Genomic DNA, 25,750 nt, shown 5'->3' with positions numbered 1-25,750 from the left:
GTGAATTCCAGGAGTTATGTTATTCAGATTTTGAATTGATAAAACTTTATTAATTACTGCATTAGACACTTCAGACATGTTATTCCCTTTATCTATTGGCATAAGCAGGTATATAGGTCATTTATACCTACACAGGTCATTTGGGCCTGTGACTTAGGTTGGACTCAGACTTCTTATATAAAAACCCTGAAGTCAAAAATGATTTCTTTCCAAATGAGAAAAATGAAAAATAAACTTAGAATGAAATAAAAAAATGTTCACAACTGGTAAATGAATAAATAGGACCCAGGTTTTCTTTGTAGAATTCACATCTAAGAAGCTCTTGAAATCAGCAGAATAAGGGAGCTTTATTAGTATAGTTGAACATGTAATTTAAAAAAAAATGAGGCAAACAACTTCTAAAGGAGAATTCATGATTATTATATGCAGCCCTAAACTATAATTTAATTGTGCTGGGTCTGGTGGACAAGAAGATTTCTTCACAGGGCACATTCAAATAAGCAAATAGCTTTCCCAGAGAAAAGTCACCTTTAAAATGGGTTGTTTGAATAAAAGGTGAATGGAATCTTTTGATCCCGAATGATTGATGTGGTGACATGAAAAGTCACCACCAACAATTCAGCATAAAGCTGACTGTGAATTGTGTACTAAAAAATGGATTTTCAGTTGGAAGAGTTCCCTCTTATACAACAAGTGAAAAAGCAGTTGTGAAAAAGGGAGTCCTGGACAAAGACTGTTTAGAAGTGTTCCGGAAGATAACGTAGCATCCCTTCTATCACATTTGCCAACAACAGTAGTTGACATAACAATGCCATCAATAAGACCCTGAGGTAAATCTCTGCTTCTCAAGGAAATTCTATGACATCATAAATATTTTCTCAGTAAATTTTAGTTAATTTCTTCACAAGAGCTAATAAGATGGAAATAGTCACAGGAATTCAGTTAGGTCCTTATTTGGGACTGGCTCAGTATGATTTACTTACATTTCAGCTCAAATCCTTCAGTTTTGGGATTTTGAGTCTTCTGTACATCTGTCCCCTCCCAGGTCCACACAATGCCTAGCACAGAGCTGACTATGAGTGGTGTTCTCAAAAATAGATTTTCAACCGGAAGAGACCTGTCTTCTACAACTCAGTTTTTGTTTTCTAGAATTCCACACTGTCTTTAAACAAATGAAAAATCTGAGATTCTTTTTTTCAGGTAGAGAAATCTCTTGGAGTTTTTGGTGCATACACACGTATGCGCTCTTTGTTAGAATAGTTCTCTCCCTTTTGAATAGAGGGAGGGGAGAATATTAATATGTGTAAAATGTTGTGTCAATTACAGATGTTCATAGAATATGGTGTGAGGAAATTGGTTGGGGGGCTAATCTTCCCTCCAGTAAGGAAGATAAAAAGCAGAGGAAAGACAGAAAGCCTCTCTAGTATTTTTTGCAAATGGGATCTTTTATCAAGAGTTTTGCGATTGTGCAGAGGTCAGGGTTGTGCAAAAAGCAATAAAAACAACTACGAGTCTCTGCTTGGAGTTAGAAGAGAGAGGCTGGAACGAATCAAGTTTCTGTGGTTGAAGACCTGACTGAAGAATACTCATAAAGGATATGCTGATATGTGTTAAAAGGGTGGAGCTAGTCTTAGAGAGTCTACAGGGGGCTCAGGAAGGGCTCAGAATGAAGATGACCCATCCAGAAATAGATTTGGCTTCTGGCAGGTTTTTTTGCTATTTAAAAAAAATTTTTAATTTTTAAAATTTAAAATTTTTAAATGCTTATTTATTTTTGACAGAGAGAGAGAGACAGAGCATGAGTTGGGGAGGGGCAGAGAGAGGGAGACACAGAATCCGAAGCAGGCTCCAGGCTCCGAGCTGTCAGCACAGAGTCCGATGCGGCTCGAACCCACGGACCATGAGGTCATGACCTGAGCCGAAGTTGGATGCTCAACCGACTGAGCCACCCAGGCGCCCCAAAGAAGTTAAGCTGTTAGAGTCTCCCATGCAATTTTGTATGTTTGGTTTTGGTTTTGGTTTAGGTCAACATGACCCTGCTATTTCTCAGAGGGGATGCTGGTTCATTTTAGAATTAAGTATGGAAAAAGGTGGATCAGCAGTGTGTGTACAAAACAGGCAGTTTTTCCATGGCAATTCCCCATGAGGGAATTGTTAAATATCTGCCAGGGTGTGTATGTTCTCCTCTCTAGGAATTGACATTTTCTGGTGGAAATGTGTCTGGACGACATGAGCAGGGCACATGCAGTTGGGAAGGGGCACAGAGGTGAACAGAGGGAGATGTCTGAAGGTACCAGTTCTTGCTTCAAACTTGTTTGACTGGCCCCGGATTACATGGGGAGGCACGGAGGGGGCAGTTAAGTATGACTTTGGAATCAGAGAGCTCTGGTTGGATCTTGTTTTTGTCATTTGCCACCTGGTTGAACTTAAGGCAAGTTAGTTTTCCCCTTTTGATTTTGTTTCACTTTCTATAAAAAAAGAATCAAAATATTTTTCTCCTAGAGTTGTGACGGTTTTAAAACCTCTGTATACACAGTATGACTGACTAGCTGGTGTTTAGTGACTGCTTAATAAACATTAATTAAAATTATTATAAAAATAGAGAAGCAATATTTCTTTGTTAGAATTCCAATTGTAATATTTTGCTTGTCTTCTCAGTGTTGAAGTGAATGTGTATACACACACACACACATATTATTTGTTAGTATTTCTGTATACATGTATTGATAAATAGTGAAAAGAAGTTATTATTGACAAGAGAGATTTTTTTTTACCTTCTTAAAGATTTTCTCTTGTTAAACTACAAGTTCCTTGAGAACAAGGACCATGTCTTAGTCACCTTCATATCTCTAGCACATAGCAGTTCTCAATCCTTAGACTAAGAAAAGGGTTATAGAAAGCTCAGTCAAAAGCCCATGACTAAGAGGCCAGTTTCCATGAGGTTAAATAGCAGCTTGAGTGAAAATGGAGAGGGTACAGGACATTAGTGACCTTGTTCCAAATGCCAAATTCTGGAACTCGACACATATGTTCTCTAAATACATAGTTGTAGCTAAGTCCTGAAATACATACTGAGGCTTTAAATATCATTTTAATTAGCCTTTCCATATTATTTTGATGTTTTTAAACATACTTTTCCTGCTTTTTTTTTTTTAAATTATTTTTTAATGTTAATTTATTTTTTGAGAGAGAGAGACAGAGTGGGAGCTGTGGGGAGGGGCAGAGATAGAGGCAGACACAGAATCTGAAGCAGGCTCCAGGTTCTGAGCTGTTAGCACGGAGCCCGACGCTGGGCTCAAGCTCACAAACTGTGAGATCATGACCTAAGCTGAAGTCAGACACTGAACCGACTGAGCCACCCAGGTGCCCTTCTGCTTTCTTTAATGGACTTGAGAAGTTATCATCCAGGAAAGAAAGATAGACACTGCATAACATCTAATACTGTCTTGACCAATTTTTCATGAACTTGAATTTCCCATAGTTGTGTGTGTGTGTGTATGTGATGAACTGAGTATATTTAAGAAACCCAAAACCTTTTAGCTCTCACAGAAGACACATTACGTAAGTAATAGTGCATTGCCCGCATTCTGAACATGTCTTCTTTTTCAGTTTTATAATTTTTTAGAAATTATGAATTATACAGTCAAGCTTGGTGACTCGCATTTGGGTGAGAGCCTCACCATCCTCAATTTTTTGTGAGTTTCTACTATCTTCTGAACACTGGGCTGGATGCTAGGAATGGAAAGGTATTTAGATCAAGTTGTTTATATTCAAAGCTCTTACTATGTCTTTTAGTAGTTTCAGAGACAGACCAAAAGCAAAGAACAGGGACATGCTATAAGATAAGAAGCTAAGTCAATGATTAAGATGGTAAGAAGATGGGTAAGAATTATCTGACATGTCTAGATCTTGATTTTTAACTGAGATGCAAGGTTGAACAAATTCTATCCCTGAAAACAAACTTGACTAAATATTCAGAATTTGATAAGATGGTAAGTGACCTTTTGTCTCTCTTTTCCTTATCTATGTTAATTTGGCAATGACTGTTTTTCTTGTTCCCTCATTTCCATTTTTACTGCTATTGTCTTAAATCAGGTTCTTATTACCTTAGGACTCAATTAATATAATAATTATTTTCTTAATTTTATTCTTTCCAGAGTTGAGCTCATAGTGTGACTGCTATTGAAAAAAAATCCCAAAACTTTTCTTGGCCTATAAGTAGGGATTAGTAAAGTTTTTTTGGTTAAGAGCAGAGAGTAAATAGTTTAGGCTTTGGAGGTCATATGCAGTTTTTGTCTTAAACGTTCAACTCAGCCATTGGAGTGTGGAAACAGCCATAGAAAATAGTGAATGAATGAATGAGTGTGGTTGTTTTTTAATAACATTTTATGTGCAAAAAGCGACTATAGCCCATGGGCTATAGTCTGCTGACCTATGGCCTCAAGCAATGTTTCTCAAACAGGAAAGCTCTGGTATATTCTTCGAGTCCTTGTGTTCTCTTAAGAAATTTTGAAATTTTGTGGGTTCATTGGAATGACAATCTTAGAAAGTATACATAGACATTTTCCATAATTTTGATTACAACCTCATAAATTAATACACTGCATGATTTCAGTGCTAGTGTTTTGTGGTAAAGTAGTAATACTTCAGTTGCTCTAGAAAATTGCAAACAGAACAGAAGGACTGTATAGAGAAATGATATGTTTGCATTAGAGGGAGGCTAAATGGCTTCCTGATATACGGCAAATGGAATAAGGAAAAGTAATAACGGAATGAAATAATTACAGGTCACTATGTACCAAATTAAATGTGTGCATGTGTCTATCAGTATATACTTTCATAACTATGAGTTCTGTTTATGTTGTTTGTACTGATTTTGCTGAAGGAAAAAATTAAGTTCCCTGATCACATCAATGTTAATTTAAATCTTATTGGTTTGTAGTTTTAGTTGTTTCTTATTTGTAGTTTTAGATTTTATTGCTGTCCGTAAGACAGATTAGATTTATTGCTCCATAAATCATAAAGTAGTTTAAGAAAAATTAATCGGTAGGAAAAAGTCAAGCCCTACATTCCAGTATTCAAGGTTCTCAGCAGACCCAACTCTAATCATCATCTTCGCTCTTGCATCTCATTGTTTTCCTCCATGAACATCTGATACAGCCCCCCAAATTGCTCGTGGTGTCCTGAGCATGCTTTCCTTTTCCTCCCCTCAACTTGTTTGCTCATTTCAGCTCTCACATTAGCAATCTCAGTTGTAAGGTCTTGCTTACACCGTCTTCTCTACATGAAACCTTTTCAGACAAACCCAACTCAGAAAGACCTCACCTCTTAGAAATTATTTCATGTTTCACCCTTTCGGCCATTAATTATGTTTAACATTATAACATCTGTACAAGCACTTCTTTGTTTTTAACTCGTCTTATTATCTAATTCAGGAGTACATGCCTTGTTTTCTTAACAAGATATTGGGCACTGTGAGAACAAAACAGCCTCCTTAATTCTTACTTCTCTTGGTAACAATGAGCGTGTTGCTGAGCTGGAAGGCTCAGACCGACATAGTGAGCTAACTTAGGGCACTAGTCACGTAAGTAGTATTCAAGGTTATAGAATGTTTTTTTGGTAGCAAGATTCTGTCTGGAAGAGGAAATTAAAACTTCTTTAGAAGAAAATAGTGCAGGGGCGCCTGGGTGGCTCAGTTAGTTAACATCTGACTCTTGATCTCATGATTGGTGGGATCAGACCCCTTGTGGAGTTCATGCTGGCAGCATGAAGCCTGCTTGGGATTCTCTCTCTCCTGTGTCTCTCTGCTCCACCCCACCTCAAAATAACTAAATAAACTTTAAAAAAAGAAGAAAATACTGCAGGTCCCAAACTGTACCTTGACGACTTTCAAAATGCCCTCATTGGTTCGTGGGTCTGTTTGAATATCGAACCAATTCCCATCATTTCCGGAGAGAATTAAATATTTTGCCAGCCAATTATCGGTGCCTTCTTCATCAAGATCAATTGCTTGTAATCGTATCAGCTCTGAATTTAGACAATTCTCTTCAATACTTGCTGAGTACTGAAAAGACATGGATCAATTTTATAATCAATAAAGTTTCAAAGGAGGAAAGATATTTACTAATACATAATTATCACTTAAGATACTAACAACAAACTACGTCAATAATTTTTGCACCATTATTAAAAGCCACACATTTCAATTAGAAATATAAGAATAGGAATATAAGATAATAAAACTGATTTTCTTGTGCTGTGTGTGAAGTCAAGGTCAAACTGGCACTTTATTTTATTTTCCTTGCTTATTTTTAATTTTCCGTAAGTTAGTCCCTCCTTTTCCTGTGAGGGGTCAGATGACAATATCTTAGGCTTTGTGGGCCAGAGAGTTCAGCTACAACTAGTCACCTCCGCTGCTGTAAGATCAAAGAAGCCGCAGACAGCATATAAAGGGATGAGTCAAGTTGCGGTCCGATAAAACATTTTTTTTTTAACCAAAATAGGTGGCGAGCCAGATTTGGCTTTGCTATTTTCAATGTTATGCTTCTTTGTGCCTAAAATGAAGATGAAAGTGGGAAATGTTTGGGACTCCTGTAGAATTAATTCAGCAAACATCAGGCCTATAAAGATACATCAATATTGTTACATGATTCCCAGCATCAGGTTAATAAAATCCCACATTTCTTTGAGTAGAGAGTATGGAGGAGTTGGTCTGCTGCTTTCATAGATGCAGGTTGTACAGAATAGTGACTCAAAGGCAAGCATGCACTATTAAGGTGTATTACTATTTTGTAATGAAATACGATTGAGATACAGTATCATTTTCGTTTGGCATACAACATAGTAAATCCATGTCTATATATAATGTGACATGATCACCATAATAAGTCTAGTTACCATCTGTCACCATACAACGTGAGTACAATATTATTGACTGTATGAGGTATATTATTATTATACTTAATAAGTTCCAAGGTTTACACAGCAAAGCTGAGTCCATCCACACACGTAACAGAACCAGGCTCACAAACTAGCAGGAAAGCAAATCAGTTACTGACACTTAGGGGAAAAGGATTATAAAAATAACAACTTACGGAAGTTTTCTCCAAAGTGGGGAAGTTGTCATTGACATCTAAAACCTTGATTCTACAGTCGCACTCAGAAGACAGTCCATCTGCAGCTCCGTCTCGATCTGAGCCCCTTACCACGAGATTATACATACCGTGTTGCTTAAAATGAAAAAGAATTGTAAGCCTTAGACCACGTGTTGAATGAAACACGACACATTCTGAAATTGTTCCCCTAATTTCCCTTTATAATTTTATGTAGTATTTTAATATCATTTTTTTCTTCTTTTAATTTTCATTCAAAAGTCATGGTTAGATTATCTTTCCTTCCCTCCTTTACACTGGAGGAAAGGCATACTTGGATCATTTCATCTTTGCCTTTTGAAAATTGAGTTCTTTATTTCTTATCATTCATTTATAGAAGGCTTTACCTCTCTGTCAAGGAAACTGGACATCGTGCGGACTTCTCCAGTGTACCTGTTCAGGATGAACATTGGTGCCCCTGCTGGCTCTTGAGAGATGATCTTATAGGCTATTTTAGAATTCAGATGATTGTCTTCGTCTGCATCTGTGGCACTTAACTTTACAACCAGTGTGTCTAGAAATGAAGATGGAGGTGGAGAATGTTTGGGACTCTGCTGGGATCAGTTCAGCAAATCATCAGGCATAGGAAGAAAGAGTGGTTGGCCTTCCCTGAATTTTCTGTTTTAGTTTTCCACAAGAATGTATTACCATAATTTCAAACTACACCACTAATTGTAAAAATAATGGAATGGCGGTTTGCTCTATAAAATCCTTTAGTATATAAAGTACTTACACTCCTTAAGTGACTAAATGGTAAATCAGGAGCAAACTAGAGTAATTGTTAATGTATGAAAAAGAAGTTCCATAGCCTTTATCATAAATCTGAAAAGCCGATTTTGTCAATTTGTGTTTACAGTGGTCTTGTGACATTAATTCAAAATGCTTAAGTAAGAAAGATTATAGCTTGGGGCACCTGGGTGTCTCAGTCAGTTAAGCATTTGACTCTTGATTTCAGTTCAGGTCATGATATCACAGTTTGTGGGTTTGAGTCCCAGATTGGGCTCCATGCTGACAATGTGGAGCCTTGGGATTTTTTCTCTCCCTTTCTTTCTGCCCCTCCCCCACTGACTCTGTGTCTCTCAAAATAAATAAATAAACTTAAAAAATAGAAAGATTATAGCTTAATTAAATTCAATGTTAAGATTATTAATTGATCACCTATATTTTTATTTTTATTCATCCAGAAAATGGAGAATTATTATTGGTTGCCTTGGAGGATGATAGCACTTTACTGAATAGTCAAGAACATATAACTATTGAAAAGAAGATTTGTCCACAGGAATACAAAAAGTTGTTGATTATTCATAGGAACAAAGAGCCAGCATCCTAGACAATCCCCAAGGACATTAGCCCCTAGGACAGATTTTCCAGAGCTGGCTGGTCCCTGATGTTTTTCTGCTTCCCAGCCAGTTTTCAAAGTGAAAAACTAGTACAGAGAACCAGGGACCCCTTGAATAAAAAAGCCAGGTTTCATGGACTTCATAGTCTATGAAAATATGCCCTGGCCCTGTGGTTCACTCTCCTCACTTGAGGGAGCATTAATAAAACTGCTAATCAGCCACCAAGTGGACGTGGACGTAGACGTGGACTTGGGTGTCGGTTTGGAGCGGGCTTCACCTTTCCTCCCTTCACCAAGTTATGCTGAAGTATGTTAGTGACGAAACAATGATGGGCTTTGGAGACCTTCTGGGGCAAAACCTTCACTTTGCTTCTGTATGTCCTCTTCTCCTATGCTATAAAACATTTTGTGTTTCTTATTTTCAACATCATTCTTTTGGGGACTCTGAAGAAGTTCTCCAGACACACCCTCTTGACTCCTGCCTTTTTACCTCTTCTTTCTCTCCTCCAGTACTTCTTGCCTCTTTCCTCTTTTCCTCCAAACTTCTCCATCCTTCTTTCTTTGACTGTCCATTAGTACCTCTAGTTTGCTTTCTATATGTCTTTCTTTCTGAAATTCCTTTTTTATATTCCCCTTTTCAAATTTAATTTCGAGATACACGTGCAGACATAGCTATGAAAGAAAAAGGAATATTAGAGGATTGGGGAAAGCAAGGGTCAGAAGGCAAGGGAGGGGAGAACAAAGGAAAGTACCAACATAGGAAAAACATAGAAAGGAAAGACATTCAGGAGAAGGGATAGAAAGAAGGAGAAGAGAGTATTGGAGCTGGAGATGGAATTAAACAGGATGGAAAAAGTGAAAAAAAAAAAAAGAGAGAGAGAATGTAATGTGGCTTGCCGTGTAGACTGTGAAGAACCAGAGATTACCCTTTGTAAGCGACCTGATGGCTACCGTCGGAGATGCACCCTCCGTCACTCTCTGATGCGCTTCAGCCCACAATTTGAGGGATAGATCAGCACAGAGACCTTTTCCATGCATTGGAAAACATCCATGGTTTCTTTTTCAGTTAACTCATTTGGTTTAAGTTAATCATGAACCAGTAATAATCTTTAAGGAAGGCGCTAAGCTCCTGCTAAATGACATGTACAAGGATCCTCCACAAACAAACAAGAGGATATGTAGCATTTTAGATATGATTTTTTTTCTAGGTCAGTTTTAAGTTAGAACTTGTGGGGCTTATTCAAAATACAAGTTTGACTTTTTCTGATCTTTAAATTACCTGTGTGTCAGTCTCCTACAGCTTTTGAGCAAGAGAAATCGACGTGATAATAATGCGGAGAAGTAGTGTCATCCACTTACTTGCATCACTGTTTTCTTCAATGCTGGCTGTGTACACATTTTGGGTAAAAACTGGAGGGTTATCATTTATGTCCATAACTTTGACTCTAAGCTCAAGAGGTCTTTCTAAGTCTTCACCCCGTGAATTCAGAGCCCGGCAATAGATCTGTGGAGAGTTGAGGGAAAAACTGTCTCTTTCTATCAAAGGAAATTAAGTAACATGATCAAAACTATTTCAGGAAATATGCAAAGAAACAATTTGCTTAGTGAATGCAGACAGATTAAAGTTTATTAATTTAAACATTATCAAGACATTTGATGGCATATCTATGCAACACTCTTGAACTATAAACTTATGTTTTCATACTCTTTTCATTGCTTTGGTCCCTTTGTTTGGCTTCAGCTTTACTGTGTTTTAAATAGGGAAGAAAAATAATATGCATAAGTTAAAACACTACTGTGACTTACCAAGAAAAGTGGGGTTATCTCTCTGTCCACCACTGAAGTGATGTTAATTTCCCCAGTCCGAGGATTAATGGTGAACACTCCGTAAGGTGGTCGATCAATTCCTACCCCAGAGATGCGGTATGTAATCTTCTGGTTCGCTTCACAGTCTGATCGGATCTATGAGGAAAATGGTTAGGATTGTGATCTTATTTAAAGCAGATAATGAACCGTGGCGTGTAATAGAATGAGAAGGGAATAGCTTTGTAGCCAGATGGGCTTTAGATTCAAACAAGGCACCATGATTTAGGCCTGTGTGACCTTGGAAAATTCACTTAACTTTGCCAAGCACCAGCTTATAATGGGATAATACCACTTACATCCTAAGTTTGTTGTGGGGATTGTATGAGGTAACATATATACACCACACCCCGATGCCTGGCATAAGGCACATACATGCTTGATGGGAGATTTGCTATTATTAATGGTACATTGTTCAATTCTCTGATTTTCTTTGCATATAAAGAGTTTGACAGAAGAAATCACCATCTTTAGTACTCATTGAAGGATTGTGTTATATTGATATGTACCCTGACTAGACTTTAGAGATTTAATCAAAATTATAGATAACTTAAGAAAACCACAAGAGAAATACAGTGTTTTGAGATACTGGGAATAGTTTTATGAATTGAAACCTACCATATCACTCATCTGCCAAATAGAGTTTATGGCAAATATTCTGCCACGTAAGTTTTGTTTTAATAGTTTTATATCTATTGCTCATAAATTTGAACAAAGATAGTTTAAATTTTGGAATCTCACCTGTATACCAAAGAGGAGAACGTTCGGTAAAATACTAAGATTTGTTACCCAATACCCACAATTAAATAAAGACAACTGGAAACACAACTTGGAGTAGCTCCACTCTAATCCAGAGATCTTATTTATCTGGATGAAAATCCAGGAAATCCCCGAATGCAAATAAAAAGAAAAGAATATGCCATACAGTGAAGTAACATAAAGCTATAACTGTGAGTTGAAAGGAAACAATAACAATTTAAATCTTCCCAAAAATTTCCAAAAATCAGAATACTCCTCTGACAGAGAATAATGTCTTCTTGAGTGGAGGTTGTATCTGTAATATCACTCACTGCTGATGCTTACTATAGATAGGTAAAACTTCATATAAACATGCAAACAATGTATAAATGTAAATCTGTAAGGAGAGAATTCTGGTTGACTGCTCTGCTGTTTCACTAGTGGGGCAAGGCCAAGATGCTCCTTCCCAAGACCTAGTGAAACTGCTAACGTGGATCCCATCCTTCTTGGATCAATTTAGTACAGTTTCTTCCCTTCATTCTCCTTCCTTTTTAATTACCATTATTTGGAATACTTTTTAAGACTCTCCTAATTCTGGATATAGGAATCTAGTGGGAACTTTTGACACTTCCTTTCTTTCCTTTCTTGGAGAGAATTAATCAATACTGTAAACCTTTGATCTGGGGGAGGGATAGACGGAAGATTATTACTACATGCATAAATTTTCTGTAACATGTACCTGTGACAGATAAGCAGGACACAAATGAACAGATAAAGCCCAGTTGTACTGGAGATCCAGGTTTCTCTTCTAGGATCACTCGAAGACTCTCTGCTCTGTATCAGTTCCCACAAGGTAATATTCAAAACAGTGCCTCAGCAACATGAGCAAATGACTACCTGTCACCCCTCTTCCTAAGTCACTTTGGAGTAGTGAAGCCTGCAAATCCCCGAAATGTCGGAGGGCTTTCCTGCCCTGCAAATCATGTGTTATCAGCACCGCATACTCCTGTTCATTTCCTCACTTACTCTGGCAATCGGATTCCTCTTGGAGTTGTCCTCTCCTTCTCGACAGGCAGCAGCAAACTTGATCCACTCCCGCTTTTGTCTTCTGACCGTCTGCCATTTTGTAGTGCCATTTTCAACGTCTAATTCTTTCACCTTATGCAAAAATAGTTCACATTTTATACAGTGTTAGGACAGTTTTACTTAGTAAGGACATTTATTCAACATTGTAAGGTGCACCCAGAAGAAGCAAAGGTATTGAATTTGAGGAACAAAGAAAGTGTTCACTAATTCAAAACCCTTGGTGTGTGTAGCCTGGTCACTTGCCTACCTACTTCTTTTGGAATCATCTCACTTGTAACTATATGATTCTAGTGAAACAAATTTCATTAGCTATGTGTCGTGCTCATAATGTGTTATATTGGATAATATGTTGTGTTTTTTTCTTTTTTTTTTTTTTCAATCTTTCCTCACCCCTCTTTGGGCTCTGACCAGGCTTTCTGATCTCCAGAGTTTAAAAGATTGCTGGTGTTCCATTGAATTCATCCTATGCAAAAGGAAAATTGTGCTGGTGGGTATGGTCACCTAAAAGAGGGAAGGGATTTTTCTTTTCTTTTGGTAAGGACATCACTCTGGCTAAGTATCCAAACATATTATTGTAGGATTAGAAGAATATTTTAACTGAATTGATGGTACTTGCAATAATCCAATGGAAAACTATGTGTCTTCTCAATGTTGTCCATATTTATCCCTGCTTGCTATATGTTTTTCTCTTTGTCGTCTTATGTTACTATTGTTGGAGGAAGTCTAAGAATTTTAAAGTATTGAAGAGTTTAGAAATGTTACTACATGCATAAACATATTTGTATACATGCATAAATGTATGCATTTATATATAAATATAAATAAATTTTTAAGTGACTCCTAATATACTTATTGAGGCCTAAATGATCGTAATGTTTGTTGAAGCTAATGCTTCATTTAATTACCACTTTGGGGAAGGAAACGTTCCCTGTGAATGGAGCTTATCCTTTCAAGAACCAAAGCACGTACACTTTCCCCCCATTTTGATACAACTTCCTGAAATGTACCAGAGATCTCTTCATCAACAGAGATTAGAAAAGTAATTTTATTTTCTTCAATGATTTGAGATTGATCATGATGAAAGTTTAATTACTGTAAGAAAATAAAGCCCTCCCAGAGATCGAGGACTTTATTTCCTGAGTCCCACTCTTAATGGCACTGGATTCTCTGTTGTTCTATTGAGTTGTGATGACATATATATATATATATATATATATAGATATATAGATATATAGATATATAGATATATAGATATATAGATAGATATAGATAGATATTTATATCTTTCCCTCGCTGATAGGAGGAAATTGACCATTGGTTATCTTTCTTAATGGTGTAACTGTCTAAAAATCTTCTTCTCATTCTAATGTATTACTGTGCTTCTTTAAGTTGAAAAATGTATGAATAAACTACTAATACAGTTTGAAAAGTAGGAGTTACTATGACATTGAGTTGTTACAAACTATGCCTGAAAACATGGATATTTAGAAGTATGGGTTTGCCATTGCTATTTTGGTTTGGCAGAGGTTCTTTCTCTTACCTTTTACTAAGTGATTATGATTTCAGTATTCTGATTTTCGATATACGATGCATTACAAAATTCCATTTTTCTTTCAATTTAAATTGAGAAAACAGTTTTAATATACATTACCTCAACAATAAATTCGCTGTTTACTTCTAGCACCACCTGTTATAGAAGGTACAACATTAGCAAAAAGTGCGTAATTTAAAGGAAACTGTCATAAAACCATTGACAATCTTCTTTTGTTAATTCATTTCTTAAATCCACATTTTGTTAATAATATAGAATAAGCATGGGTAATACAAAATGAATAATACAGGCTCTTTGCCCTCCAAAGGCTTTTACACTTTTAGGGAAGACAAAACACATAATTACAGCAAGACAGGTTAGGATATATGCTTTAATGGAGGCACTGATGGGCTTGATGGATGGGTATAGCAGACAACTCAAGTGATCGAAGTGAATTTTGGTAAGGACTTGTAGGAGACTAGGGACTGAAAGGGCTCTCAAGGATGAAGCTGCTTTGATAAGAAGAATTGATAAAAAGGAAAATTTCAGCCAGAGTAAAACATGAACACAGGGCACTTTTGGATGTTCCAGAAATGATAAATAATATTATTAGCTGGAAAGTAGTAGTAAGGACACATGGGAAACAAGATTTGGAATCTCAGTTTGGAGACATATCATGAAGTGCTTTATGTAGCAGATTAAGGAGTTTGAACTTCATTGGATAAGAGAGTAAGAGTGACAAAAGTAGTGTATGTAATACACAGCATCAATACAAAGGGTGGAATGTAAAGGAAAAGCACTTGAAGTCAAGACATGTAGGAGTTAGCAATTGCTGAGGTAAGGCATACTTAGAACACCAACATCAGTGTTGAAGTGGCACTGGAAAGGAGAGAAGATAGAAACATTCCCAAAGAACTGGTAGGGCTTATGGACCATGGGATGCCAGGAGGGGAAAGGTCAGATGGTGTAAGCTTGGCTTTCACAGACAATTGGAGTGCTAGTCATAGAAACAGAAAATTCAGCAGGAGAATGTCACTGCAGTGAGAGGGTGTCTGATGTTCGTTTTATTTTTGTAAATTTTTAATGTGATTCTAAAATTTGAGATAGATAGAAAAGCTAAAGAAGTAGAATTTATCCAAACACGAGTGTTATTTGAAGTTAAAGGAAACGAGGCTATTACATGCAATGGTGTAAGGTAAGTGAAGTAGGCAAGGAACAGAATCTTATGGGAAATGTGCATATCTGTGCAGGGTACAGAAAGAAGAAGTCTAAAAGCAGAGGGCTCCAAGAGCCCAAGGGAATAGAGAATCAGGGGACCAGGCTGTGGGTGCAGAGCGGATTCTCTCGGTGTCAGAATGCTACAAAGTGGTGGTGATTGTGGTGGTTGTGGTGGGTTGATGAGGAAGCTGAGTTCAGAAAGGAGACATTGGATAAGCAGGTGGACAAGTAACAAGAGAGGAAACAGAATCTCTGGAGCGGAATGATAAGAGGTTAGACAAAGAGGGAATATTTGATGGTTAATGTGCATAGCAAGGTGAAGGAGAATGGGAACCGAGAAGGTCATGGGTCATTGCTAACTTTTGCTGGTGACATATGCCAAATCATGGGAGTCAAGGAATGAGTTATTGAGAAAGTGGAAATAGTAATTGTAGATTACACTTTCAGTTAGGAAATAAAAGAAATGTGGGAGGTAAGATATAGTTTGAGGGGTTAATTAGATCAAGATATATTTTTTAAGTTTATTTATTTTGAGAGAGAGAGAGAGAGAGAGAGAGAGAGAGAAAGAGAGAGAAGGAGGAGGAGGAGGAGGGGCAGAGAGGGAAGGAGAGAGAGAATCCCAAACAGGATCTGCGCTGTCAGCTGTTAGCGCAGAGCCCAATGCAGGCTCGATCCCATGAACCAAGAGATCATGACCTGAGCTGAAATCAAGAGTTGGATGCTTAACTGACTGAGCCACCTCAAGGCATATTTTTTTAATGTTGGGAAATCATGACCAAATATATGATCTAAAGGCAGAGGAGAAGGGGGCTGTGGAGAAAAAGTGATAGGAGGAAAAAGGAGAAAGGGAGAGGAAAGAAATCAAGGAACAGTTACAATTGTGATTAAAAGAGAATAGGAATGGCTGGATCAAAATGTGAATAAAAGAGACTTGGTAATGAGGTAGATTGTTTTTCCTTTGATACGAAAGATCAGAAGAATTCAATGAAGAGAGAAATCATTTTGAGGCATAATTAGAGGAAAATTATGCACATACCTGTTCCACAATTTTGTGGGGTTGGAGTGAGAAGAATTGGGAAGGGTGAAGGAAAGTGACAGGAAGCCAACTCATGCCATAAATGTTAGAGAACACTTGAGCACAAAAGGCTAGAAACAGAGGCAAGCAACTATTAGTCTGTAGTTGATGAAGAGTTTGAAGACCAACTGAGATGAGGAAGCAAGAATATGATGTGCAGGCCATCTGTTTTGAGCCTTTTTTTTTTTAACTTTTTTTTTTTTTTTTTTTTTAGCATTTATTCATTTTTGAGAGTGAGGGAGACAGAGCATGAGCGGGGGAGGGGCAGAGAGAGAGGGAGACACAGAATCCGAAGCAGGCTCCAGGCTCTGAGCTGTCAGCACAGAGCCCGATGCAGGGGCTTGAACTCATGGACTGCAAGATCATGACCTGAGCCGAAGTCGGATGCTCAACCGACTGAGCCACCCAGGCGCCCCAGTTTTGAGCCTTTTTTAAAGTAGAACTTGACATGGGGCGCCTGGGTGGCTCAGTCGGTTAAGCGTCCGACTTCAGCTCAGGTCATGATCTTGCGGTCTGTGGGTTCGAGCCCCGCGTCGGGCCCTGTGCTGACCGCTCAGAGCCTGGAGCCTGTTTCAGATTCTGTGTCTCCCTCTCTCTCTGACCCTCCCCCATTCATGCTCTGTCTCTCTCTGTCTCAAAAATAAATAAACGTTAAAAAAAAAATAAGTAGAACTTGACAGCCTAGGAGCGGGAAGAGAAGGAATGTTAGGGCTGTCCTCTGGTTGGGAATTGTTACCAAGGCTGACTGGAGATTCAGGGAGATGATAAGGTACTATTGTGAACTCCGGTGAGTCAGGGAACAGAGTGAAACAGGGAGAGACTGGAGAGAGACTAGGACAGGTAGACAGGGTGCAGAGCAGATCTGCAGGTATGTGTGTGTGTGCGGGGGTATAAGAGGGAATGGGTGTGTGGTGGGGATTTGGAATGGCACCTGAGCCCAGGAAGGGAAAAAATGCATATTAGAAATTTGGCAGTAGGGCATCGTGTTTCTTCTTAATTCACTTTCTTCCTCACGTGTACTTTTACTAGATATCAGCAAAATATCTAGACATAGAAAAGAAGTTCAGTATTTAATAGAAGATGGTTTTATTTGGGTGTGAAGGATGTTTTATTTCATACTAAATAATGTCCCTTGAGAGTCAGGTTTTTTGGTGTTAGAAAATTAGATGATTCTGGAAAGAGGGTAAGGACAAGTAAAAATCCCACTAAATCCCACTACTTGGAGATTGCCACTGCTAATATTTGGAGAATTCCTTTCAGGCTTTTTTTTTTCTTCCAAAAACACATACTCACATAAGTTGTAATATTTTTTTTTGACCAAAGGAGAATTATAATGCACTATTTGGTTATTTGTTTTTTTCATCCAGTGATTATTGTGGTAGAGTTCCACATCAATGAATACATAAAGACATCATATATTTCGAAGGTTGCCTTATATATCACTTTAGTAGGTAGCTTCCATTCAGGTCATTGAGATGTTCGGAAAACAGAGAACGGATAGTGCTGTACGTTAAACTCTGATACGTGATTGTCAAGCACTGTCCTCCAGCGGGAGGTTAACTGGAAACACTGCCTCGGTGGATGCCGGAAGGTTGGTGAGCCAGGCACGTGAGCCCTCGTCTCATGTTAAGAGATTCTTGTTCCTCATCTTCAGCTTCCCACCTGTCTCTATTTTCTCCCTTCCCTCCACTTCTCTTCTCTCTCTCTTAAACATGGAATAGTTCTCTATTTATTTTTTCTAGAGTTTCTCATGTATACCTTGTATATATTTTGTTAGATTGATACCTAACAGTTTAATTTGGGGGGGTATTAACTTAAATGGTACTGTGTTTTAAATTTCAAATTCCACTTGTTCATTGCCAGTATATTAAACAGCATTTGGCTTTTGTATGTTAACCTCGTATCCTGTAACCTTGTTGTAATTGCTTATTGGTTCCAGGAATTGTCTTGTCAGTTCTTTTCGATTTTCTACATAGACAATCATGTCATTGCACTTGCGTTTAAAGAAAAGTTGGAAAAGCTTTCTTGCTTGCATAGAAGCTTATTTATTGTTAACTGATTAAGTGCATCTCTACTGAAAACTATTATACAAACATGTTTATTGTGGAGTATAACGTATAGCTTTTAGATATGTTCCTTAGGAGTACCAAATTTATTCTCGTTAAGGCTCTTTCCTAACTAGTTATCCCCAATTCTCTTAAGATTGGTACTACAGTTTGAAAAAGTTACCAAATATAAACCTTATTTAAATCTGATATTATGTATATAAGGTAAAATAGCTTGGGGCCATATCACAGATTTTTTGCAAGAGCCAAATAAAATATGACATGATAGCCAAAGCAATCTTTATAAAACACAATTTGGATTGGGGTGCCTGAGTGGTACAGTTGGTTAAGTGTCTGACTCTTGATTTCAGCTCAGGTTCGAGCCCCCCATCGGGCTCTGCACTGATGGTCTGTCTCTCTTTCTCTCTGTGTCCTCCCCCCTCTCTCAAAATTAAAAATTAAAAAAAAATTAAAAAATACCACAAATTGGATTGAGTCACTCCCTTGCTTCAAACTTGCAAGGCAACTTCCCATGGCCATTAGAATGGAATTTAGACTGCCTTCATAGCAAAGAGGCTCTATCTGATTTGGCCCTGCCCTTCTCCCAGCTCTGTCCTTTATCTCTGTCCCTGATGCTCTCTGTTCTAGGATTCAAGTGCTCCCTTGTCTCAGGTTACTGAATCACTGCTGGGAAAGCTCAAACTTCTGATTTTCTTTCTTTCTTTCTTTCTTTTTAATAAAAATTTTTAATGTTCATTTTTGAGAGAGAGAGATAGAGCATGAGTGGGAGAAGGGCAGAGAGAGGGGGAGACACAGAATCTGAAGTAGGCTCCAGGCTCTGAGCTGTCAGCACAGAAGCCAACACGGGGCTTGAACCCATGAGCTGTGAAATCATGACCTGAGCCAAAGTCCAACGCTCAACCGACTGAGCCACGCAGACATCCCATCAACCTTCTGATTTTCAAAACACTGGCCCTGTCTCTTTCTTAGTGAGATATACCCGAGTCCCCCATCCCCAAGCTCAGTCAGCATCCATGGCCACCCTTTGTCAATGGTTGTCAAATCCATCATTGTTACATCTTCCTCTGTAAGAGTCTTCCCAGCACTTTTTCAGTGTCTGATGTTATTTTGAAAAGTTAACCATTTACTTCTCTGTTATCTGTACCTGTCCACTACTCTACATATTCCAAGAAAGTTGGGAGTTTGGGGATCATGTTCCTACCGTCTCCTATCAGAATGCCCAGTGACTAGGCATGCAGTAAGTATTTGTTGTAGAAATGAATAGACCAACACTATAAAATTGATAAAGATATTAAGCCTTGTAAAAATCGAGGGTGGCATTACTAAAAAATGTAGAGGATGTAAAGGGAAAAATATATGCAGAGACACAGGTGTATGAAATAATCCACCCAGTTCTTTGAGAGAAATTATTTCATGGTGGCTTTTGATTTCTTTTGGTTCATGATATGCATGTGGTCACTCACTATCCCTGCTCTTGGTTAAGCACTGAACTTGGAGCAGCCTTTGAATGGGTAGGCTGCCTTCCGTGTGCACTCAGACACACTTCTGGGACTTACAGGGCTTGTTCCTTATCTTATGGAGAATTTTCTCTCCCTAATTTTAAGTGATTTCTTAGACTTTCCCATGCCTTAAATAGTAATTTTGTGAGATTTCTTTTCAACTTTTTACCTGATCTCTAAAACACAGATCTACTTATAAGTATGATAAATTTCCATGAGAAAATAACTATTTGATTAGCAGCACCCGAGAGAATGACTAAAATCATTTATCAGGCATTTGCACCATAGGACCTTTTTAAAAAATGTTTACTTATTTACTTTTGAGAGAAAGAGAGAGATAGAGAGAGAGAGAGAGAGAGAGAGTGTGTGTGTGTGTGTGTGTGTGTGTGTGTGTGTGTGTGAGTGGGGGAGGGGCAAAGGGAGAGTGAGACAGAGAATCTGAAGCAGGCTCTGTGCTGTTAGTGCAGCACAGAGCCCCACACGGGACTGGAACTCACAAACCATGAGATCATACCCTCAGCCGAAGTTGAACGCTTAACCGACTGAGCCACCAAGACACCATAGGACTTTTAGCGTCAATGTGACTAAATTGTGGTTTTGGACAAATGGACAGATGATAGATTAGAAAACCAGTTGGGGAGCAGTGACTTCAACTCTACTCCTTGCAAATACATTGGCATGAGGATAAAAGAGCTAGAGGGGACTGCCTCCTACAGACAGGGCCATATGCTGGATCTGTGGTATGATTAAGGTCTTATTACACTTGATTTTTGCCACAGGTCTATCTATTTAAGAAAAATGAAATAATAAGCTTTGTTCGGAACCTAGAAGTTGGTTTTGTTTGTAATCTGTGTTTACTTTGCAAATCCTTGGGTGATTTAAAAAAGGAAGACAGGGGCGCCTGGGTGGCTCTGTCGGTTAAGCGTCCGGCTTCGGCTCAGGTCATGATCTTGCAGTTTGTGGGTTCAAGCCCTACATCGGGCTCTGTGCTGACAGCTCAGAGCCTGGAGCCTCCTTCGGATTCTGTGTCTCCCTCTCTCTCTGCCCCTCCCCCACTCACACTCTGTCTCTTTCCTTCAAAAACAAATAAACATTAAAAAAAAAATGAACATTTTCAAAAAAAAAAAGGAGGACAAAATAATATTTGTAATTTATCACCGTCTCTTATTTAATGTTTTGTGTTCATAAAATTAGTTCTACCACATATACAGACTAGATGAAAAATGTAAGATCGATCATTATGGAGCCTTTTGTGCTTCAAATTGTGCAGGTATGGGAAGTTACACGGAGACATATGTTGTATGTGAAAGTCTTGTTCTGATCTAAAAGGAGGACACAATAGATATTTTACTTTTGCTGAGTGGTGATCTGGAATTTATTGCTAATCATGAATCTGCCAGAGGCTTTAGTGTTTAAAAATATTTTAAAATCTTTGAAGAAATAGAATATATGTGTAAAATTTAAGAGAACAAAATTTTACTTTCATCTTCTTTCTGTATATTTCCAAAATAAATCTTTGGATTTATTGCGTTCTTATAAGTGATCTTGCAATAGCAGCCAATTTTGAACATTGACATTGCCACGGAGAGTAACGTTTTTACAGTATTTTGAATTTTTGAGAATGTTTAATAATGTTTCATCTATCGTTAAAAATGATTTATAATGACCTATACACTGGCAACCCTATTGGGTCCTCTTTTAATATTGTTGAAAATAAATAATTGAAAATCATATGACTTGTAAGAGGACACTATGAGTTTTAGAGTCAATTCTTTCTCAGTTCTGATATGGATATTTTGAATTATCGCTTGGCTCAGTGCCCCGGATACTTTTACAATCCATTGCAGTGCAACCTAGCAATGTTTGCCATGTGTGAGAGGTGTGACTTTTTTTAAAGGGAGATTTGGGAGAGGTCAACTTGATACTTCAGGTTCAGGTACATGTTCATCATGTTGACTTAAGGAAAGAATATATATGTGGAAGCTGAGTATGTAGTGAATGATTCATTTAAAACTATCTGTGCACTTATACCCTCTGTATAAGTATGATCATGTATCTCAGGGATACATGAGAAGCATGATCATGTATCTCAGGGATATGTGTACCCCAAATGAAGATTATTGTTATAGCAGCAATTAGGCTGATATCAAGTTTCTGAAATCTGTGTATATTTCTTTTTTCAATTATTTATTTATTTGTTTTTGAAAGAGAGAGAAAGAGAGAGAGAGAAAAAGAGGCAGAAAGAGGAGAGAGAAAATCCCAAGCAGGCTCCATGCTGTCAGTGCAGAGCCCGACACAGGGCTTGAACTCATGAGCCGTGAGATCATGACCTGAGCCAAAATCAAGAGTCAGACACTCAACTGACTGAGCCACCCCGGCACCCCAAATCTGTGTATATTTCTAAGTCAAATAGTTTCTGTCTCCAAATGGATATGTAGCACTAAATTATAGTTTAGCTTCATAAAAAGCAATGTGGTTTAGACACATTGGAGGCAGAAGAACTGAGGACGTGTCTTGACTTTGTTTGCCAGCTATGTGACCTTGGATAAATCTCCTAGCCTCTGTTTCAGGTTCTGATCTAAAACGAATAAAAAGTGTGAAAGTGATAGGCACAGGAAATGCACAGTGTGTTCATAAAGAGGAAGAAAAGTGAAAGAGTTTTCTTCTGTGCTTTAGAGGGTATGTTCACAGCACACCCTGTCATATAAAAGTACTAGTCACTCATTTTTAAAGTCTTGAAATTAGCCACATCAACCTGATTAGTCCTCAGTTTAAAGGGATAAAAGGAGTGTTTGGAGTTTATTTTATTTGCTCTTGTCCTCTTTACAGAACCCAGCTCAACTGAAGGATAGCAATGATCCATGGATGCCCTGCGAATCTGTGAGTAGAAGCTCCTTTTCATCCTCTTGCTGTCCCCGACATTTTTTGTTTTTTAATTTCGGGAGGTTGCAACGTTAGATCCCGGGTTCTTATCTAGGAGAACTTATATCGTGCCTGTTGGAGGTGGTACACATCTGGTATTTCTGCTTCCTACTCAGCTGGCTCTACTGATGAGGGTCCTAATCGCCACGCTCTCCAAATCCTGTCCCTTTAAGGACAGGTGTTCTTGCAGGAACTCTGCAGGTTTTATTCTCAGGCCCTATGAAATCATGAGCCCTGTCAGGAGGCTCCTCACTTTCCATACCTGGGAATGGGTGTTTTGGAAGAAACATGAAATGACATTGTCTTCCTAAGTTGCACACAGTAGCCTAACTGTGTGAACCTCAATTAAACTGTGCAGAATAGTTATGGGCTCCTGGATAATTGCAGAAATTCCTTGCCTATAAAAGTCGCCATTTTGGAGCCTATGTAGGTCACGCACCATTCTAAGGTGTGGTTTGGTCTGAGGGCCTGGCTAAAAGGCATCACACAAAATGGAGACTGTTGAAGTACCATAATGGTGGAGTACATGAAAAAGGGAGTTAGAGGCACCTGCAGTTGAGGGAGCAGAAATAACCCAGAGAGATGTTTGGTATCCTGGGTGTGCTATGCTCTCTGTGGCCTAGTTGACGAGAAGGTTTCCCATCTTCCTTTTTTCTTTGGATGTCCTTACAATAAATTGAATTAACTGAAGTAACCTGAATAGGCCTTTTTCTGGCAATATAAATGTGCCTCAGAAGCTAAAACATACGCACCCGTGCTACTTAGTCTCCCAGAATGAAAACTAAGATAGAGTATCTGCCCAGAAAGGGCTCCCACGTTCAAAGAAAGAGGAAAGCAGATATAAAAAGATACTGGAATGTTACAGACCCTGTAAAAGAAGCATGGATGGGATACAGCATTGGCCCAGTTGAGAGAAGGAGTCAAATCAGGAAGAGTGGATAAAGTTTTGGACGTGTAATATTCGGTTCAAATTACAACTGTACCACTTATGGTACATTTATGAATCATTTATGTCCTAAAGTTTATTTGTGAAATGAGGTTACTTCTGCTTATCCTTTAGGACTTTTGTTATGCGTGTGAAATGACTTTGTTAACTGTAAAATGTTTTGTAGTGTAAGGGGGTGAAACGAGCATGCAGTTCCAGACCAAATCCCTGAGATCCAACTCCTTGGTTGTCTCCGTTTTAAACCATCAAGCTGGCTTCATAGCTCACTAAACCACATTAAAGTTGCCTATTAGCTGATAAGTGGGAAATATGGAGAAGTGACTTGGTTAGAAAGATGCATTAGAAACAAAATCCATTCATTCATTTAAAATTTTTCATTGATACATATTATGTAACAGGTACTGGTTTTTTCTGTGGGAGACACGTTCCAACCTGTTATGATGTACCCATTCTAGGGAGAATAGTAGGTTATATATACAATATCCAGTAGCCATCTAACTTTTGGCAAATTACTGAAGTTTTTCTGGGCCTGTTTTTCCTTGTCAGTACTTTCTCCTACAGAAAATACGGTGATTTTATACAAGATATTGGAATCTAAGTCATTATGTGTACTAACTGCAATATTAGACTACATACCATTCTTTTCCATGCTGAGTGTATTTAAAGTAGTAGCTACTGAACCAGGATGTTTTTCATTTTTGTGACTTACCTTTTTGAAGTCAGTTTTTGAAGTCATTTGCACACCTCAGACTAACTTATTAATAAGCAGTTCTCTCCTGAATAATACTTATAAAAATAATTGAGTAAAGCAATTGGTATCCTCATAGGGATATGTCAGAGATGCCAAGTTCAAGCCTAATTATACCACTTTTGTTTATAATTGAAGGTATATCAAGTAGTGGCATTTTAGTTTGTGAGCTGTGTAATTTTCCAGGTAGAAAGGAAAGGCAAATATTTCTCATGCAGGTCATATCTGAAGGTTTCACTCAGGTCACTCCTTCCAGAAACCCTTTCATCAGAGGTGTTCTCTGTGTGTGAAATATTCCAACATTCCAGCTGAGCTCCCACTTGGGAAAGGGAAGGAAGTATCCCTGCAACTCAAACAGCAGTTTCATTACTTTGTAAGGAACTCCTGCCTGGATACTTAGGGACTAAAAAGGAGGCAGCTACTACTCAGGATTGAGAAGTTCTCTAAAAAAGAAAAATATCTTTGAAAAAGGGGAAACATCATTGAGTCTCAAGAACCATGAAATATTTTCAGGGCAGGATTTTTATCCTACAGCTACATCTACATCTACATAATATCTACAAGGTAGATATTATTGAGAAGACTCTATTAAAATCACAGGTCATGTTATGGTAATAATACTAGATATCTCCTGGGATGTAACATTTTTTTTGTAGCCCAATGTGAAGTTTGTAGGAATCTGAAGGCAAAAATAAAGATTTGCCTACTGGGATTAAAGTATATATTATAATTCTCTAGTCAGTTATATTGACAACAACAAAAATAATAGAGGTGAGATTTGCTTCCATGGAACCTTTAGTGTTACATGTTGAAAGAGGGAGGAAAGCAGGTAAGTGAAAAAAGATACTAGAATGTAATAGACAATGTAAAAGAAGCATGGATAGGATACAGCATTGGCCAAATTGGGACGTCAAGGTTTTTTGTAACAAGCAGTATTAAAACCAGTCACTTAATACTACTTAGGGTATTCTATTTAGCACAAATAAAAACCAAAATCAGATAATGTGTTTTTGTTGTGGTTGTTGTTAGTGGTGGTGTTCCCATAAGTCTATACACCTAGAGATTTGTCTGACAATAAAATAAAAAACAAATGACTGCTCTATATGGCAGAATCACATTGTTTTATGTGAGAACTAAATTGATAAGTGGCTAGGTTAGTTCTAAGTATGTTTTTAAATTTTGGTGTCTGTTTTCAACTTACAGTGAGATAATATTTATATGCTTAGCTACCTACCTGCTTTATTTTCCAAGAGCAAGAATACTTAGTTGAAATGTTTACATCTCATAGGTAGCATATGATCACCATATGTACCCAAAAATTCTTATCTGATAGAAACTACCTAGCTGTTTTTTTTATGATACCATCTACTGGATAGAATACAGGTCTCTTACAGCTAATTAACTGTTCTGCCTTAAGTGATTCTTTCTTAGTAAAACTTATACAATCCATAGCATGACCCAAATCTGTAGATTCTTCGACTAAAGTTATGAAAATAGTATTTGTGAGCCAGATGCAAACTTCTGCTACATAACTCTTCAGTAGAGGTAACTAAAGAATCTCAGAGTTT

General features: G+C 37.9%; 1 protein-coding gene across 1 annotated transcript in view; it reads right to left on the bottom strand.

Annotated features, from left to right (window-relative positions):
* Positions 1 to 24,170, bottom strand: part of DSG4 (desmoglein 4) — a 39,329-nt gene extending 15,159 nt beyond the window's left edge. The window contains 10 exon segments of the mRNA XM_042909685.1: positions 5,879 to 6,064; positions 7,095 to 7,229; positions 7,499 to 7,665; positions 9,850 to 9,994; positions 10,297 to 10,452; positions 12,118 to 12,249; positions 13,829 to 13,864; positions 14,557 to 14,587; positions 22,928 to 23,037; positions 24,144 to 24,170. Coding sequence (XP_042765619.1) covers positions 5,879 to 6,064; positions 7,095 to 7,229; positions 7,499 to 7,665; positions 9,850 to 9,994; positions 10,297 to 10,452; positions 12,118 to 12,249; positions 13,829 to 13,864; positions 14,557 to 14,587; positions 22,928 to 23,037; positions 24,144 to 24,170 — 1,125 coding nt within the window.
* Between the last annotated feature and the right edge of the window lie 1,580 nt (positions 24,171 to 25,750).

The sequence above is a fragment of the Panthera leo genome, chromosome D3, assembly GCF_018350215.1.
Source record: "Panthera leo isolate Ple1 chromosome D3, P.leo_Ple1_pat1.1, whole genome shotgun sequence".
Lineage (NCBI taxonomy): Eukaryota > Metazoa > Chordata > Mammalia > Carnivora > Felidae > Panthera > Panthera leo.
This window is presented reverse-complemented; position numbering and strand designations above follow the sequence as displayed.